At 40.3% G+C, this 19,620-nt stretch overlaps 1 protein-coding gene across 1 annotated transcript in view; it reads left to right on the forward strand.

Annotated features, from left to right (window-relative positions):
* Nucleotides 1-17,621, forward strand: part of LOC105476773 (monocyte to macrophage differentiation associated) — a 29,073-nt gene extending 11,452 nt beyond the window's left edge. Inside the window, exons 4-7 of the mRNA XM_011732944.3 lie at nt 2,699-2,773; nt 6,376-6,477; nt 8,687-8,756; nt 15,695-17,621. Coding sequence (XP_011731246.1) covers nt 2,699-2,773; nt 6,376-6,477; nt 8,687-8,756; nt 15,695-15,895 — 448 coding nt within the window. The 3' untranslated portion in view covers nt 15,896-17,621. The remainder of the gene's footprint in view (nt 1-2,698; nt 2,774-6,375; nt 6,478-8,686; nt 8,757-15,694) is intronic.
* The last annotated feature ends 1,999 nt before the right edge of the window (nt 17,622-19,620 follow it).

Below are 19,620 nucleotides of genomic sequence, written 5' to 3' on the forward strand. Positions count from 1 at the left end.
AGGATTGATTTTGGAGCACCACACCATTGAGGTGGGAATGGGTTGCTTGTGAAATGGATTCTGCACAACCCTAAAGGGCAAAACTTCTTTTCAAAACAGGAAGATTCAGAGCAGAGTATGAGCAATTTAAAGAAATACTCGAATATGCCTTTTGGTTTTAAAGAATGTCCAAAAAAACCTCAAACTATTCAAACAATCTGATATTTAAAAGATATGCTTCATTTTCAAGCAGGATTTGAGATTTATGAGATGATTACTGGTTCCCTCACATGTAGAATCCTAGAGTTTTAGAGCTGGGAGGATCTTTATATATCATCTAATTCAAATCACTTAATTTTTATTTGGGGGAACTGAGGCTCAGAGAAGTGACCTGACTTGTCTGAGTCAGTGAAACCAGCAGAATCCGATTATTCCAAGACCTCTGACTCCAAGTCCTAGTTTTTTTCACCATATCTTTTACAGTATTGCATATAGCTTGCAGTCTGCTACCTTTTCCTGTAAGGTGACAGTTTCCTGGGCTTAAAATAAAACTACAGCATTGAATCACAAGGGCACTCTGGGACACTCACAAGAGAACCACACAAGTGCCTGTCCTGGCTCCTTAGGACACACTGCCACAGCGCCCAGAGGCCAGGTTAGAAGCAGAGTACTTTATTATCTTCCTGGCACAATTTAGTGCTTGTGGTTGTCTCAGCAAACTTGGCTTCGATATCTAGATTCTGGATCAATAAAAAGTTGTAGGTACCTACTTCAGTATTCTGGATCTTCCTGCCAGAGGTGTAATAGAAACTAGATTCTCTTGAACTTTGAATAGCACTGCTAGAATCATATGCCATGTGTAGATTTTTGCTCTTATAGAATTTTTAAATATCAAAAAAGGCTTATTTAAGTAAAAGTGAGAAGGGAATTAGCATTTATTACATGGTAGGTGCTCCCGTGTGCTAGGTACTATGCTAGATACATAGCCTACATTATCTCATTTAATGTTCACACATACTCCATGAGAAAGATCTTATTTTCACTTTAGCTATGAGGAAAGTGAGAGTCAGAGAGGTCGGTGGCAGATCTTGGATAAGACTCCAGATCCGTCTACCTACTCTAACAGCGTATAACAATCTAGAAAACAGGATTAGAAAGGCCCAAAACCTTGCTAGGAATCACAGTCATCCAAGGAGTTATAAAAACTTGTTCTTCCCCTTCCTCCAACCTCTATCTCACCTCCTAGCCCTTCAGAGTCTTCTGAACTGGAGACCATCACAGTATTTTATAAGTTCCCCAGGTGATGATGTGCAGTCAAGTTTGAAAAGCATTGATGTAGTGTTCACTTCTTTAGACCTATGGCGTAAAGTATCATCTATGGGTATGCTATAGCTTCTGATGACTAATAGACTGAAACCCATTCTTTCTCACAAATGTATTTTTTATTCCATTAAAACTTTTTTTTTTATTTTTAATTTTTGTGGATACATGGTAGGTATATATATTTATGGAATACATTTTTCTTTTTTTTTTTTTGTGAGACAGACTCTCACTCTGTTGCCCAGACTGGAGTGCAGTGGTGCAATCTCAGCTCACTGCCACCTCTGCCTCCCGGGTTCAAGTGATTCTTGTGCTTCAGCCACCTGAGTAGCTTGGACTACAGGCCTGTGCCACCACACCTGGCTAATTTTTGTATTTTTAGTAGAGACAGTGTTTCACGGTGTTGGCCAGGCTGGTCTCAAATTCCTGACCTCAAGTGATCCACCTGCCTCAGCCTCCCAAAGTGCTGTGATTATCGGTGTGAGCCACCACGCCCAGCCTTTACGGGGTATATTTTTTCACTTACACAAGTCCTTATTAGTTTGCTTTGGTCAATGTTACGTGTAGGGGGAGGCAAAGTCTAATACTGGTGTTCCCTCAAATTATAGTTATACCTGCTTGGACAGTGAAAATAGATTCAAGATGATACTACAAATTTGTACTTTTAAATTACCTCAGTAAAGGGCAGATTCCGTCTAATCCATTTTATGAATAGACCTCAGTGAACCAAACTCTTTGTACGTAGACCCCTGACTTTTCAGTTTTGGAAGGAGGAACTTGCTTAGAAATACAGGTGGCCATGCTTTTGTAGTAAATGTGCCTTTCTTTGTTTTTGTTACTGTTTTTCCTAAGTTAGTTTCTGAATTTCCTTTATTACTATTTACTATCCACACCAGGGTATTTGAAGTAAAAACAGTAAATACACTCTAAAAAGATACAAAGAATGTGATTTCAGTTCAGGGAGTGTTTACTGAACATCAGGACTTTGCCCTGCACTGATAGGAGCTGGGGTGAGGAGGGGAAGGTGGTCTGCCCTCCAGGAACTTCATTTTTCTGTTAGATGGGATCCAAAAGAAATGGAAAACATCAGAAAAGACAGATTCTGTTTGTTTGCTTTAACCACTTCAGATTTCCTGACTATCATGGAGCTCTGTCCCTATGTCTCATATATGCTGAGAGTATCTATTGTATGTGCAACCTAAAAAATAATACAAAGCTTTTACTCATGACTTCATAACATTAGCAACAACAAAAATGTGTGTGACCTTGGCAGAACAAGTGTAAAGGCCATGAGAACAAGAACAAGAATGGAAATTGCAACATAGTGGAGTGATAACCCATACTTCCTATCTGAACACTTTCTGAAAAATTTACTTAACTTTTTTTTCCCCCTCACTAGGACAGTGGAGCATTGTTTTCACATGTGTGATAGAATGGTTATCTATTTCTTCATTGCTGCTTCTTATGCTCCATGGTAAGATACAGTCTTCCTATTTTTGAAGGTAGTGATTTTATGATTAGAATTCCTCACTCCTCCTTTCCTCTCTTCCTCTTGTCCCCACCCTCAACCCTCATGTGTACACCACCTCCCCTCCTCCTGAATACATATATGCATGCATTTTTTTTCCCATTCGATGTACTTGGGTCAGATTGCCTATTTGAAGGGGAGAATATTGCTGCTGTTTATAATATCTGGGTATTGGATTGTTCAAGAAGAAGTGCAAAGGTTTTGGTGGAGATAGGGTTTCACCATGTGTGCAGATAGCTTGCTCACTCTTGAAATCTGTAACCTTTGCTCTCCATATTGTTTCCCTGTACCTCTGCTATTGTTCAGAACGCTAGAAAATTGAATTGTTTAAGTGGAAATGCTGTAAATATGTATGAGGAAAGCGAGCTTATTTACTTATTTTATTGGTTTTTTTTGAGACAAGAGTCTCGCTCTGTAGCCCAGGCTGCAGTGCAGTGGCATAATCTCGGCTCACTGCAACCTCCGCCTCCCGAGTTCAAGAGATTCTCCTGCCTCAGCCTCCTGAGTAACTGGGATTACAGGCACGTGCTGCCATGTCTGGCTAATTTTTGTATTTTTAGTAGAGATGGGGTTTCACCATGTTGACCAGACTGGTCAGGAACTCCTGACCTCAAGTGATCCGCCCACCTTGATCTCCCAAAGTGCTGGGATTATAGGCGTGAGCCACCATGTCCGGCCTATTTTTTTTTATTTTCTGAGACAGGGTCTCACTCTGTCTCCCAGGCTGGAATGCAGTGGCGCCATCTCAGCTTACTACAACCTCCACCTCCCAGGTTCAAGTCATTCTCCCATCTCATTCTCCCAGGTAGCTGGGACTACAGGCATGTGCCACCACACCCAGCTAATTTTTGATAGGGTTTCACCATGTTGTCTATACCAGGTTGCTATCAAACTCTGACCTCAAGTGATATGCCTGCCTCTGCCTCCCAAAGTGTTGGGATTACAGGCATGAGCCACCATACTCAGCCATTTTTGTTTGTTTGTTAGTTTTGAGACGGAGTCTCACTATGTTGCCCAGGCTGGAGTGCAGTGGCAGTGGCCCGTGGTCTCAGCTCACTGCAACCTCTGTCTCCCAGGTTCAAGTGATTCTCCTGTGTCAGCCTTTGAGTAGCTGGGGCTACAGGCATGTGCCACCATGCCTGGCTAATTTTTGTATTTTTAGTAGAGACGAGGTTTCACCACGTTGCCCAGGCTGGTCTCAAACTCCTGACCTCAAATGATCTGCCCGCCTCAGCCTCCCAAAGTGCTGGGATTACAGGTGTGAGCCACCGCACCCAGCCTGTTTTTGAAATTTAAGCCATTTGTCTTCAATTCACCTCAAGTGCAGTAGCTACTATATAGCAAGTGTGTTTATCATTTCTTTTGCGGAGTAAGAGAACCGGCCACATGAGTTAACTATTTAAAATATCTAGTATTCTGTTCAGTGCCTTTGATCTTTCTGCCTTTTTGGTGCTGATCAAATATAATCTTTTGTTGCTTTGAAACTCTTAAAGAAACATTAGCTTTCCTCTACAAGACATAATCCAGTTTTAAAAACTCAGAAGCTTATATTTTGCTGTCATCTACTGCAGTCATTAGAAACAGGATGCCTCTAGATTCTGGCTAATGCAGCATCCATGATTCAAAAGAAACCTGATTATCTGAAGGAGTAAAAAGTAAGTGCTATCTGTGCCCAGCATCTGACTAAATTATAGGTTGGCTTCACATTGGAAGAAGCACACTGAAAGGCCTTTATGAATGGATATTAAATGCCCAGAACAGTGCTTATTTCAGTAGGAACCTACAGGGTGTTCCAAACAGGATTCCTTACTTTAGTTATTTTAAATTCTTTAATTTAAAATAAGTAAATGAATAAAAAGAATTTAAATGTGAGCTGAGGAGTTAAATATCAGAGTAGGCAATTTGTTTACCTGTAGTTTTAGATATGTAGGCTGTACTTTTTCCATTTGGAAATGTGACTTTTGTAGTTATAGATAATCAGGACAACATTTGTTTTTTTCTCATTTATTCTTTTTTTTTTTTTCCTTGAGATGGAGTTTTGCTCTTGTTGCCCAGGCTGGACTGGAGTACAATGGTGTGATCTCAGCTTACCACAGCCTCTGCCTCCTGGGTTCAAGAGATTCTTCTGCCTCAGCCTCCCAAGTAGCTGGGATTAGAGGCACATGCCACCATGGGCACATGCCCAGCTAATTTTTTTGTATTTTTAGGAGACACGGGGTTTCACCATGTTGGTCAGGCTGGTCTCCAACCCCTGACCTCAGGTGATCCACCCATGTAGGCTTCCTAAAGTGCTGAGATTATAGGTTTGAGCCACCGCACCTGGCCTCATTTATTTTATTTATTTTTTTGAGACAGAGTCTTGTTCTGTCACCCAGGCTAGAATTTAGTGGCGCTTTCTCAGCTCACTGCAACCTCTACCTCCTGGGTTCAAGTGATTCTCCTGCCTCAGCCTCCCTAGCTGGAATTACAGGTGCCCACCACCATACCCAGCTAATTTTTATATTTTTAGTAGAGACTGGGTTCCACCATGTTGGCCAGGCTGGTCTTGAACTCCTGACCTGAAGTGATCTGCCAGCCTCGGCCTCCCAAAGTGCTGGGATTACAGGTGTGAGCCACTGTTCCCAGACTTCTCATGTATTCTTAATATGAAGTTAGTACAAATGAATTTGCAGCATTTTAAAATTCAGACCTCACAACAGTCAATGGTTAAATTCCAACAAAATGTCTTCCATAATATATGTTAGGAGTAATTCTTCTCATGTTCTCTCTTGGCAGAGAGATTGATAATGGAGACAGTTGGTTTGTGTATTAGGTATCCACTGCGGATATGTGATCCTGGTTCAGGATTTTGTTCCAGGTTCTCATTAAGCTTTGTAAGCAATCCACTCCCAAATACACAGTCAGAAATTAAAGGGCAAGCAGTCTTGACCTCATTCTGCCTAATAGGGTAAGTTAGGCATCACAAGAGTGCTGGGACTCCCTTCTACTTGTCTGCTTTTAGCTGGTTCTATTTTTAAACCATGTCGAAACTAATTCTAAGGGTTTTTTTTTTTTTTTTTTTTTTTTTTTTAGTCAAAATCTTGCTCTGTCACCCAGGCTGGAGTGCAGTGGTGTGATCTCAGCTCACTGCAACCTCCGCCTCCCGGGCTCAAGTGTTCTCCTGTCTCAGCCTCCCGAGCAACTTGGATTACAGGCACATGCCACCACGCCTGGCTAATTTTTGTGTTTTTAATACAGATGGGGTTTCACCATGTTGGCCAGGCTGGTCTTGAACTCCTGACCTCAAGGGATCCGTCCGCCTCGGCCTCCCAAAGTGCTGGGATTACAGATGTGAGCTCCTGGCCTAATTCTGAGTCTTAAAGGTTGACTGACAAATTTGTCTTTTAGTTGCTTAATTTTACCTAAATTGCCCAAATGCCTCCTTGATGTGTTGAGTGCCTTTTCTTCCTGCTCTTATCCTAAGTCTTTCTCAGTTTTCAATGACACAGGTTCTATTAATTCCCTTCATTTATCACTTCTATTCTTTGTTGTCATGTTTACATTTTTAGGTTAAATCTTCGTGAACTTGGACCCCTGGCATCTCACATGCGTTGGTTTATCTGGCTCATGGCAGCTGGAGGAACCATTTATGTATTTCTCTACCATGAAAAGTAAGAGAAAATAATTTACATTTGATAGTTTTAAAATCAACTGCCTAAATATTACCTGCATTGCAATATAATTTACTTTTATTCGTACTTCAAAATAGTAGAAATACATAAATAGAATATGTTATTTTTAATAAATCTTCAAAACCATTTGGTATCCATTATTAGTGGAAAGATTGCTGTGGAAAAACAAGAGTGGTACAGGTGTGGTATAATGCAGTTGAGGGGACATGGTGACCAGCCCCTTTGGAGTCCGTCAGACTTCATTTCTATAGCATGAGGCAAATTGGCCTTATTCTCTGTGATTCAGTCATGTGAGAAAAACAGCCACTTGTCAAGGTGTTTATGAAGATCGGAGAAAATAGGTATTAAATGCCCAGCACAATACTTACCTAAAGAAGGGCGTATAGGGTATTCCAAAAAGGGTATCTTGAGAAAAAGGATGTTGGGAAGGACATTGGAACTCTTAATATCCTAGCTCTAGGTTACTGCTTTTTAGCCAATTATTCATAGCTGACAGTCCTAATTATTGAGCAATATAAAAACAAAAGCTTATTGAAATTTAGCATCTTCGCTCTAGAGGAGACCTTCAAGATCCCCTATTCCAGCTTCATGATTAAAAAATCAGAACATTTAGGATATGCATCAAATTAGTGACTCATCTGGAAATTAGGACCCAAACATCCCAGTTCTGATTCCATTGCTCTTTTCGTTACCCTGTATGTTTGGATTTGAGAAACACACAACCATGAAATCTTTGTCATTGGGTTTATTTACAGTTCATTAAATTCTTTATCTATTGTGCTTGGCAGAATGGCTCTCAGAATTGAACATAATTTGTGTTTATCAGAAAGTACCAAATTGTTTTCCCCTTTCAGAAGAAGAAAATGGTAGTTTTCACTACTTTTTGGCTCTGAAATTCACTTAAATACCTTTTTACCATAATTAGCATTGCTGAGTACTGTTATATATTATAGTATATATAAGTCCGAGGGAACAGTTTGCTTCTTGGACTCAAATCTCTTATTTATATCCTTGAATAAACTAGGAAGTCAAGAAAGGCAACTATCTTTTCTCCTTTTGCCGGCCTTCTGGTATAAACAAAGCCCATAAACCCATTCTTCCCCTATATGATTATTTCATGGTAGGCTTTGAGTATAAAACACGATGAATGAGGTATGAGTCACCTTTGGCCATTCAGTTTGGCGGACATTAGGGAGTACCTAAATTGTGTCGGGTACTATTCTAGGATTTACAGATCAAAACATAATTAAATCTTGGTTCCTGCCTTTGAGGAGCTTATAGTCTGATTTGATTAGGCTGAAAGGTAATTTGAATTTCAGTGCAATGTATTTCTTGGAGTTTTTAGATCTTTTGTAGTCTAATGTGATGAACCTTAAAATTACAGTTTGTGCAGGTGCAAAATAAAGAGACAAACAGAATTACAGGTCCTTTCCTTAGGGTTTGCCGTTCCTTTTTGCTGATAAACTAGGCTCCAGGCTGCATCTCCATTCATCTTCTGAATTTCACTTATAGCTATGGATTGGAATGGTAATGAAAGCAGACACTCTAGGATCAGAAGAGGAAATCTTTTACAAGGTGGAGTGGGTTAAACGATAACTACTTTTGGCAGAAAACATTTTCTTTTTTTTTTTTTTTTTTTTTTGAGATGGAGTCTCGCTTTGTCGCCCAGGCTGGATGGAGTGCAGTGGCGTGATCTCGGCTCACTGCAAGCTCCGCCTCCCGGTTTCACGCCATTCTCCTGCCTCAGCCTCCTGAGTAGCTGGGACTACAGGCACCCACCACCACGCCCGGCTAATTTTTTTTGTATTTTTAGTAGAGACGGGGTTTCACAGTGTTAATGTTAACCAGGATGGTCTCGATCTCCTGACATCGTGATCTGCCTGCCTCGGCCTCCCAAAGTGCTAGAATTACAGGCGTGAGCCACTGCACCTGGCTGGCAGAAAACATTTTCTAGGTAGCATGTGGGATTTGATGCCTTTTCAACCCTGAAAGAAATGCTAGTTCCTTATTACTCAACTACTGTGTTTTAGTTAGAGGCCTAGTGGTTGCCTGCTGAGAAATAACATTGTATTTGAATAGTTAAGAGTTTACATTTCTTTCTCAAAAGTAGAAAGGAAAGGCTGGTATGTAAATTGTTAGGTGTTATAGAAATGCATAAGTTAAATTAACTGCACTTCTGTTCCTACAGGTATAAGGTGGTTGAACTCTTTTTCTATCTCACAATGGGATTCTCTCCAGCCTTGGTGGTGACGTCAATGGTAAGACATGGCTTCAGAATTTTAGTTATTTTCTTTTAAACTGCTGGAACTTAATATGATTATAGATATGATATATAGCTTTTCTTTCTGAAGTTATGTCCATTAAATAGAGACTCAAAAATAACTTATAAATAATGAAGTGTTTAGCTGGGCATGGTGGCATGTGCCTGTGGTCCCAGCTACATGGGAGGCTGAGGCAGGAGGATTGCTTGAGCCCAGGAGGTTGAGGCTGTGGTGAGCTTTGTTCATGCCACTGCGCTATAGCCTGAGGAACAGAGCGAGACCCTGTCTCAAAAAAATAATAAAAATAATGAAGTGTGCCAGCAACTCGTAAGCTTGCACTAGGCACCATGTACATTTCGGGAAAGCTATAAATTTAGGTATGTTTATGTCTTTATGGTACTTTCCTGAATCAGAACCAGAATAGGTTCAGAGAGATATTTTTCAAATCCCTTTACTCTTACTTTTCCTTTCCCTTGCTTTTAAGTCATAAGTCAAGCACTTTTTTTTGTTTGTTCTCTTTTCTAAGGCAAGCACTTTTTTTTTTTTCCTTTTACTTTGCTTGACTATATCTTTTGGGGATTTTTGTGGGTAAAGTGTAACATTACCTGTAATAGGCAGTTGCATGTATATATTTGAATTCCCTTTCAAATTGAATTACTGTTGAGAAGTCTGTGTGTCTCTGTCCTTTTGAAATGAAAATATATTATTACAACTTCATGGTTCCATCCACCTGGTTACCAGGCCTTTGGCTTATATATTCCAGTATCTTAGGCTCTAGGCACTATATTAATTAAAGAGGTCCCAATGAGTTTAGTTTGAACTCTTCTGAGCCTATGTCATTCAGAAGAACTGTACTTATGATTTCACTCCTAATCTCATAGGCACATTGTAAGAACTTTTTTTTTTTTTGGGGGGGGTGGGGGGACAGAGCCTTGCTCTGTCGCCCAGGCTGGAGTGCAGTGGTGCAATCTTGGCTCACTGCAACCTCTGCCTTCTGAGTTCAAGTGATTCTCCCGCCTCAGCCTCCTAAGTAGCTGGGATTACAGATGCCGGCTGCAACCCTTGGCTAATTTTTTGTATTTTTAGTAGAGACAGGGTTTCACCATATTGGCCAGTCTGATCTTGAACTCCTGAGCTCAGGTGATCTACCCGCCTCGGTCTCCCAAAGTGCTGGGATTATAGGCATAAGCTTCACGCCTAGCTATAGGAACATGATTCTGTGATAGTTTTTTTCCTGGTCACAGAAACACCTATAAAAGGTTTAAGACTTTCAAATCTGGTTCTGTTTTTTCAGGGGATGTCTTTATGAGACTATAACAAAATACATTTCTTTGAGATATGAGGTTTATGATGGTTTTAATAATTACCTAGCACCCAAAATACATATAGATGGTATAAGCAACAGGGATTGGTTAGGAGGAGGAGTTTAGTGACAGAAATGAGAAAATCAGCCTTGAAGGCCATGTAGTTAGAGGGCATTTCAGGACACCCAAAGCAATATAAGCAAGGTTTGTGCAGCCTAATTATTAGAGTAGAATTTCAAGCAAATTCCCTCTGGGTATCATAAGAGCAGGTTTATCCAGTAATTTTACTAGCCTAAATCTGTAATTGATATTTCCATAAGTGGTACAATAGCGGGTGAGTAATGTTTCTGATAATCAAGCAGGATGATCCCCCACATTGCCTTCATAGAAAGGATAAAATTGATCCTCTAGTAAATAAACTGCCTAACAGAACGAAACTCAACAATTTTTAAAGGAATACAACAGAATCTTTACTGTAACAACCTAGCATATACCATAAGTAAATATTATCAGAAATCAATAATAATGTAATAAAATAAATAATAAATATATAATAAATAAATATTACCAGTTAGGCAAGAAACTGGAAAATGACACACACCTAAGGGAAAGCAAATCAATAGAATCAAGCAGGCAAATACAGTTCCTACTAAAGAAAAAGAGATCATGAAATTTGATAAAATTTTTTTTGGGAAAGTTCAGGCTGCTATGGGAGCATTACAGGAGTACCAGAGGAAGTGATATTTCAGCTGATTTGGAAAAACATGTAGGAGCTGAGAGATGGAAGGGGTGAGGCAAATGTTACAGGTAGAAAATACAGCATGAAGGAAGCCCAGAGAAGGGGAAAGCACCAGCATCTTTGGAGAAATGAAAATAGTTCATTGTTTGTAACATAAAATACATGTACCAGCTTCAGTTACGTACATATGCATAGTGGGGGCAGGTATGCAGGTAGCACAAGTCTTGTAACAAAGCTGGAGAGCTAGACAAGAGTCCAGATCAAAAAGGACCTCATAAACCACTAACAAAGTAACAGAATGAATGAAGTAACAAAGCAACTAACACAGTAACAGAATGAATGAAAATGCGAATCTTTGGTTCTGGTCAGAATCATGGGTACTATACTTATACTTATCCTTCTGCCATAAAGAACTGCAAAACTGGAAAAGGAATAAAGGTAACTGTTTTTTGGCTCTGAACACAGTACAGGACTGTGATCCCTGAGGGAAGAGAAACCAAGAAAATGAGCTTTGAATTCACCCAGTTGTTTCCTTGGAGACACTTTCCAAACAACAACAAAAGGAGGTAAAGCCCAGAGAATAGCAGCCTGGGTGGAGGAAACAGAAATTACACTTCAAGCTACCGACAAGGCTGCAGTTTGTGGGGCAGGGTATGGAAGAGGGGGGAGCTGCTCAGGGAGGATGCTTCAGAAATCCATAAAGCAGTTTCCTTGAGCCGTTGTCCAGATATCAAGCTGAATTTGTGCAGGGCAAAACTCTGCAAGCTCCAGTTGCAAATAACTCTTAGAAGGCTGGAAGATAAATGGAGATTCCAGACAGTGCCCAGTGCTGAGAGACATTGAAGTTCCAACCAGCCAGAGTTCACAGATGGTGCTGGACATCCCAGGCACTCAGCTGACGCTGCCAAGGCCACAGCTTAGGCATAGAGCTACTCTATCCCTAGAGAGAGGGCTACTCTAGAACTACCATAACAAGGCCCAAACAAACCTCGAAAGGATAAAATTGATCCTCCAGTAAGTAAACCGCCTAACAGAACAAAACTCAACCATTTTTAAAGGAATACAACAGAATCTTTACCGTAACAACTTAGCGTGTACCATAAGTAAATATTATCAGAAATCAATAATAATGTAATAAAATAAATAATAAATATATAATAAATATTACCAGTTAGGCAAGAAACTGGAAAGTGACACATACCTAAGGGAAAACGATCAATAGACACAGATCAAAAGACGGGAGAGATATTGAGATTCCCACACGAGGAGTTTAAAACAGATGAGGAATCTCAGAAAATACATGGAGACTATGAAGAAGAATCCACATGGAGATTCTGGATCCCAAAACTGTGATGTCTTGAGAAAAAAAAAATTATTGGAGGGATTTAATAACAGATTGGATATTGCAGAAGCAAAGGTCAGTGAACTTGAAGCCAGGTCAGTAGAAACTATACAAACTGAAGCATGAGAGAAAAGAGTGATTTAAAAATGAACAAAAGGAGAAAGAAATTGGGGCAGTTTTTGGTTTTGGGTTTTCTGTTTTATGGGTTTTTTGTTTTTTTTTTTTTAAAGAAATAATAGTTACAACTTTTCCAAATTTGATGAAAAATATCAACCTAGAGATCCACAAAGCACAAGGAGGCCTGAGCACGATAAACACAAAGAAAACTACACTAAGACACATTAAAGTCAAATTATTAAAAAACAAAGGCAAAGAAAAGATCTTAAAATCAGCCAGAGAGAGAAAAAAGAGCAAGGAGAGAAGATGACCACTGATATTTTATCAGCATTCATGGGAGCAGGAATGCAATGTAATGGCACATTTAAAATGCTGAAAGGAGCCAGGTGCAGTGACTCACGCATGTAATTCCAGCACATTGGAGGCTGAGGCAGGTGGATCACATGAAGTCAGGAGTTCAAGATCAGCCTGGTCAACATGGTGAAACCCTGTCTCTACTAAAAATACAAAAATTACCTGGGCATGGTGGCAGAGCTCCTGTAATCCCAGCTACTCGAGAGGCTGAGGCTGAGACAGGAAAATTGCCTGAACTCAAGAGGCAGAGGTTGTAGGAGATTGTAGTGAGCTGAGGTCAGGCCACTGCACTGCAGCCTAGGCAACAGCACGAGACTCCATCTCAAAAATAAATAAAATAAAATGCTGAAAGGAAAATAAAAAACAAAAAAGCCCTATCAACTTTAAGTTGAAGTTAGCTCAGTTTAATAACATTAATGTCAAAAATTTAGCCAGGGAGGCTGAGGCGGGCAGATCACTTGAGGTCAGGAGTTTGAGACCAGCCTGACCAACATGATGAAACTCCATCTCTACTAAAAATACAAAAATTAGCTGGGTGTGGTAGCATGCACCTGTAATCCCATCTACTTGGGAGGCTGAGGCAGGAGAATCCACTTGAACCCAGGAGGCAGAGGTTGCAGTGAGCTGAGATCATGCCACTGTACTCCAGCCTGGGCAACAGAAGGAGACTCCGTCTCAAAAAAAGAATAACCACCACCACCACCAACAACAACAAAAGCAAAATAAATGTTATAGTTACGTAATCAAGCGAAAAGATAAAATGGAATCCCAAAGTTATTCAATTTAATCTAAAGCAGGTGGGGAAATTGGAAAATGGAAACAAAGGATAGATGAAACCAAATAGAAAACAGAGAGCAAGACGGGAGGCTTCAATACAACCATATCAGTAATTAGGTACCTCTTATATAGTAACAATTACATCACAGTGGACCGAACACTCCAATTAAAAGGCAGAGATTGTCAGACTGGATAAAAAAGTTTTCTGATCTGTATAATGGGGATAATAGTACCTAATTTTAGGGTCGTTGTGAAGATTAAATGAATAAATATATGAAGTGCTTCAAACAGTGCCTGGCACATAGTTACAATAATGATAATGAAAAACAATTCTGTTTTGATACAGAATTAACTATGTTCTAGGTCTTTGAAAGTTGAGATAAATGTGGTATCTGAAGAATACTTGTTAACAGAATATATGTCAAAACTAACCTGTGTACTTGGTTTGGTGTCTCGCTTGTTCTGGCAGAAAGGAAAAAAAAAAAAAAAAGGGTATTTTGGAACAGTGACCAGCCACGTGATTTTGTTCAGGCCACTTCACTGCTCTGGCCTTAGTCTCCTCACTTCTGCAATAAGGGGGTTGTGTTGGATGAGTGACTCTTACCATTTGGGAGTCCCTGTGCCCCTTTGGGAATCTGATGACAGCCTTACCCCTATCCTAGAAGAGGGCTCCTAATACACACACAAATAATTTTGTATAATGTGTACTCATTGCTGTATAACCTTGAGGAATTAATAGCGTGTGGTATTTTGTCTGTGTTACTTTTTAAATAAAAATAAATCTGGCTGAAGTGTTTCCTTACCAAGGTTAGGAAGAAATCTGACGTCAGTCCATTCGGATTGGCTCCTTACCTTTTTTTTTTTTTTTTTTTTTTGAGATGGAGTCTCGCTCTGTCGCCCAGGCTGGAGTGCAGTGGTGTGATCTCAGCTCACTGCAAGCTCCGCCTCCCAGGTTTATGCCATTCTCCTGCCTCAGCCTCCCGAGTAGCTGGGACTACAGGCGCCCGCCACCACGCCCGACTAATTTTTGTATTTTAAGTAGAGACGGGGTTTCACTGTGTTAGCCAGGATGGTCTCGATCTCCTGACCTCGTGATCCGCCCGCCTCGGCCTCCTAAAGTGCTGGGATTACAGGCATGAACCACCGTGCCCAGCTCCCCATCTTTTGATCCCACACAAAACATGGGGGCTTCTGTGAACTTTGAAAAAGGACTGATGCTCACGACTGGTCCTAGATCCTCACACCTGGTCCTTAGCTCATGATGGTCGATTGTTGCCTTGCTTTTAGCCGAGGCCCTTGGGGTCTATTCTAATTAGGTGCCTGAGTTAGAGCTTCCCTTTACTCTTGTGGGGCTCACAAGACTGCTGCTCAGTGCTTAGGCCTCTGGGACACCCACACACCTATCCCCTTCCAAGGCCCTGCCATGATCTGCCTTAGGTTTCCGCTCACTCCGAAGAACTTGTCTCCTTTCTATTCCTAGTCCTCAGAAATCCAGGGGACTGACTTGCTTCTTCAGCAGCTTCTAAGCATTGCCTGTATTCTCTCTCCTCATTCATACAAGCCATTTTAATCTTGTAGATGGGCCTTGATCTTTGAAAACCAAGAACGGCCTAAAATATTCTCCCTTCTGCCCTGAGACACACAAGAATATTAACTTACTGCTAAGATAAGCAATGGCCAGGCTCAAAGACAAAAAGGCCTGGAGACATCTAGAAGGCTAGGAAATATCTTGTACTAAGTGATCTATGATCTCAGAGGTCACTTCTAGTTACTCTTTTCTTGTGTCAGCCTTAAGGAATCTGTAAGCTCACATAAGCAGGGGAAGTCTCAAAGAAGCAATCAGTGTAGAACAGTGTTTGAGAAGGACAAAGGGAAGTGAATACCCTGGCTGAGATGTAAATTATAAATAGAGCGGCTTGGGCCTGCCTTAGTAGGGAAGAAAGCATTTAAAGGGGAAGATGAGAACAGAGGATTGCACTTTATTAAAATGAACTTCTGTGTCTGGCTATGATTGCAGTTTACTTAAATATGCTGTAAATGAGCAGAATGTTCTGCTTTTTCATTTGGGACCTGTAATGTGATTGCTTGCTCAACTCAAGATTGTCAGTCCAAAGGGCAATCCAGGTCGATGTATGAGAGACTTTTTTTATGTTTGGTTCATGTTTACAGATCAGGATTGTGTTCACACAGCTTCTTCATTGTCTAGAAAATCAAGAGCCTTAGAGAGAATTACAGTTATCTGCAGCGTGCCATGCAGAGTAACATCAAACCCTTTTTATTTATTTTTTTCCTCTTTTGACAGAACAACACTGATGGACTTCAGGAACTTGCCTGTGGGGGCTTAATTTATTGCCTGGGAGTTGTGTTCTTCAAGAGTGATGGCATCATTCCATTTGCCCACGCCATCTGGCACCTGTTTGTGGCCACGGCAGCTGCAGTGCATTACTACGCCATTTGGAAATACCTTTACCGAAGTCCTACAGACTTTATGCGGCATTTATGACCAATCTGTACTAAGTCTCCAAACCAGTATTATTTCAATTATGGCACTTGGGAGTGGGGTGAGAGCTGAACATTGCACAGGGAAAGAAAAAAAATAAGATAACTGCACTGACTTTCTTTATATATTTTGAATATAATTACTGTGAAAGTATAAAGGCTGTGTTCTGGAATTTTCCCCCTCACAGCAAATAAATAAGGTAGTGAATTAATTATTCATTCCATTCCACTATCATGAAGGACTCTGAATAGACTTGGCCAACTGATGTTTACAAACCAGAATTTTGTATTTTAATTTTACAGATTTTACTACATGATTTTTCTAAATTACTATGTCGGGTTGTAAAAGTCAGTGCAATAACAAAGCTTCCTTTTTAAGAAGAAAATTGTTTCTATCACTTTCCCATTCACTAGGTAAAGAATCATGGACAGAACTTACACTACTTTTTACCATGTTTCATCTTGGCATAACATGGTTCTTTTTTAAATAGAAACTTTAGTTTTTTGTAAATTTTTAAAAAAATATTTCATTGATACGCATCTCTGCGGGTCCTCATTCATGTTGTGAATTTTTGCAGCAAGCAGTCAACATTCCACAAACGAACAAACATTATACCTCTTCTGATAGTTTTATCAAGCATGGAGAAATTGCCAATTTTTAAAAACTGCAGTTTTCCAAACTTTTCTGCCAACCTCTTACTCTGAATTCAGTGCTGCTTTGGGACACATACTTGACCTAGCTTGGTTTACCAGTGATGGAAAAGTATTTTGATATCATTAACTTTTTCAAAAGATCTAACTTTTTCTCTATGCCTTTGCCACATTCTCTTCAGGGTCTCTTTCCACAGTGGATGAGTATTTTATCTGTATTATGACAATATTATTGGGATGGCCATCTGCTGGAAACTCCTGAAGAGCTTTATGTATTACAGTGAGCAGTTGTATTGCCTGTTTGGTGCCCAGTGGTTAAGTCATTGTCACTTAGCTTGATATTGTCAGTTTGATATTTATTTTAAATTGTGGAACTAGATGCATACATTCACATTTCTGCCTTTCCTTTGCATCTTCCAATATATATTGTGTGTGTGTGTGGTTTTTTTTTCCTAGAAAAATATTTAAAGCATTGTTTGACAGGTAGAAACTCATGTATCTGGTAGTCCATGAGTTATATCCTGGCTCAGTGGAGTGATATTTATGTATTATTTTTACTTTTCTCTCAGTGTCTTATATTAAGATTAATATGTTGTTAATAGTTGCTTTGTCGGTTAATCTCTCTTGTTGGTGTTTTAATACATGAAATAGGCTTGCCTTTAGATCGGGTGCTGATATTACCTGTTTCCTAGTAATCGGCTGAGCAAATGGTCAGCGGAATTCTTGGTTTGATGATAAGCTTATTAATTGAAATTTTTTACTGATGGGGCTTTAAAAGAGGTTTATTTTGTGTATGTTTAGAACTCTGATTTTGATGAATTATATGGGAACGAGAAACAGAAGAAGTGGTATTTGCTGGTGAGTTAAATAGGCAAGGTACCCAGTGATAACACCAACCAGACCACTCCTATCTGCATGATTCTGAACATCTGGTTGCCTGTTGTTTTACTGTGTATATTTTATTTTTAATATATTAACTTTGTGGATTCATCTAAGGTCTGCTCAAAAGTAACACTGTCAAAACCACTATTATGTATGTAAAAATTGTGCTGTATACTACAATAAAGTTGTTACTTGGATTTGTTCCACTGTCTCTAAATTAGATGACTGTGAAAATAATAATGCATATTTGAGAGTTTGAGCTCATCCAGCATTTGTAATTTGTATACTAGTCTTTAAAAAAAAAAAAAAAAAGTCCGAATGGAAAGAAAAACAAATATGCCCTGTCACTTAGCACTTTCTAGTCTACTTTTTTTTTTTTTTTTTTTTTGAGACGGAGTCTCGCTTTGTCGCCCAAGCTGGAGTGCAGTGGCGCAATCTCGGCTCGCTGCAAGCTCTGCCTCCTGGGTTCACGCCATTCTCCTGCCTCAGCCTTCCGAGTAGCTGGGACTACAGGCGCCCGCCACCTCACCCGGCTAATTTCTTGTATTTTTTTTAGTAGAGATGGTGTTTCACCATGTTAGCCAGGATGGTCTCGATCTCCTGACCTCGTGATCTGCCCGCCTTGGCCTCCCAAAGTGCTGAGATTACAGGCTCTAGTCTACTTTTTAATAATTGAAATGCCAGAGCCAGCTCAAACATTAATCAACAGATATTTTCAGTTTAAAATACACTAGTCAGGACCAATGATTTCAAGTTTTTTAGATGATGTGTCTTTACCAAGATAAACCTTTTGGTTTAGCATATAGAATATTAAAATATTCTATAGGACTGAGGTTAACAGTCTTTTATGTTACCAACCAGACAAATAACAGATTATAAACCTAACAACTCTCCGAGTGTTAGACGCCATTCTACCTCTTCTGTAGTGCGGGAAACCAGGGCCAGAGAAGTTTAACTGCTTCATCCTAAATCAGGGAGCTGGAACAGCAGCCAGCTCTTATCTGATTCCGAAGGCTCCCATTCCCTCTATACCACTGCATTTCTAGAGTCAGCAAAAACAAATAAAACAAACGAACTAAAAATTCATCAGGCATGGACAGAAAAGAAAACACTATTCACGTGGTTTAGAACCTCAATAATCCCTCAGATAACTCTCCGTCAAATCTAATTTTGAGGATCGAGTGTCTTGAAGTGTAATGATTCCCAAGAGTTCCGTCCTCTAGGTCAGTGGTGTGACCTCATCCATTTCTAGAGTGTCCCCACTATTGTGCTGTCACCTCAGTATGTCCAGCCTTAAACTATTTTCTAAGGACTAGACCTCTCTCTAACCAGCTGCCTAAATGCTCCCAGACATATTGAATTGACACAAGCCATCCCAAACTGATTTCATTATCTTTCCTCATCCTACCACCAAACCTATTTTCTGAAATTTCCTAACTTAGTTAATGGCATGGCCACAGCCATCTGTTCATTCATGCATCCTTGATTTCTTGCACCCCCCAGATCCAACAGGTCAGCAGAACTGTCACCCCTGCCTTTCTCACAACTCCCTGATCTAGTTCCTCACCTCTCTTCGCACTGCAAGGTCCTAAAAAGACCTACTTAGCAGTCATCAGACTACAGCAGCCACCTCCTCATTTGTATCCCTGCCACTGCTTACACCCCTCAAATGAGCTCATCCTCCACACTGTACCAGCATTATCTTCCCAAAATAAAATCTGAGCATGTGTCTCGATGCTCCAAAACTTCCACTGACTATTATCCTATAAGATTCACGCCAGATGCTTTAGCATGGACTCTTCACATGCTGACTCCGCCTGATTGGCCCTCTCCCCAGCTGAACCCCACTTGACATCAGCCCTGCTAGTGATTTTCACAGCCTCCCCCACAACACACATGCCCTCATGGTGCTTTTGCAGCTGTGTTTTTGTACCTGCTGTTCCTTGGCCTGGAATGCCCTTACTCCAGCCCCTTTCCTACCTGGCAAATAGTTGCTTATTCCAAGCCTTCATCAGGTGCCACCCACCTCCCTTGTGCCATTGACCTAGTCCCACCGGCATGATTAGTGGTGCCCTCCTTTGACCCCACAGCACAGATATTCCTTCATGGCCCCTGTTATGGTGCGTTGTGATTGTGTTTACTGTCTTTACCTCTGGTCTTGGGACTGAACTCTTTCAGGCAGGGACATAGTCTCAT

This window comes from Macaca nemestrina, chromosome 17 (genome assembly GCF_043159975.1).
Source record: "Macaca nemestrina isolate mMacNem1 chromosome 17, mMacNem.hap1, whole genome shotgun sequence".
In the NCBI taxonomy this organism is placed as follows: domain Eukaryota; kingdom Metazoa; phylum Chordata; class Mammalia; order Primates; family Cercopithecidae; genus Macaca; species Macaca nemestrina.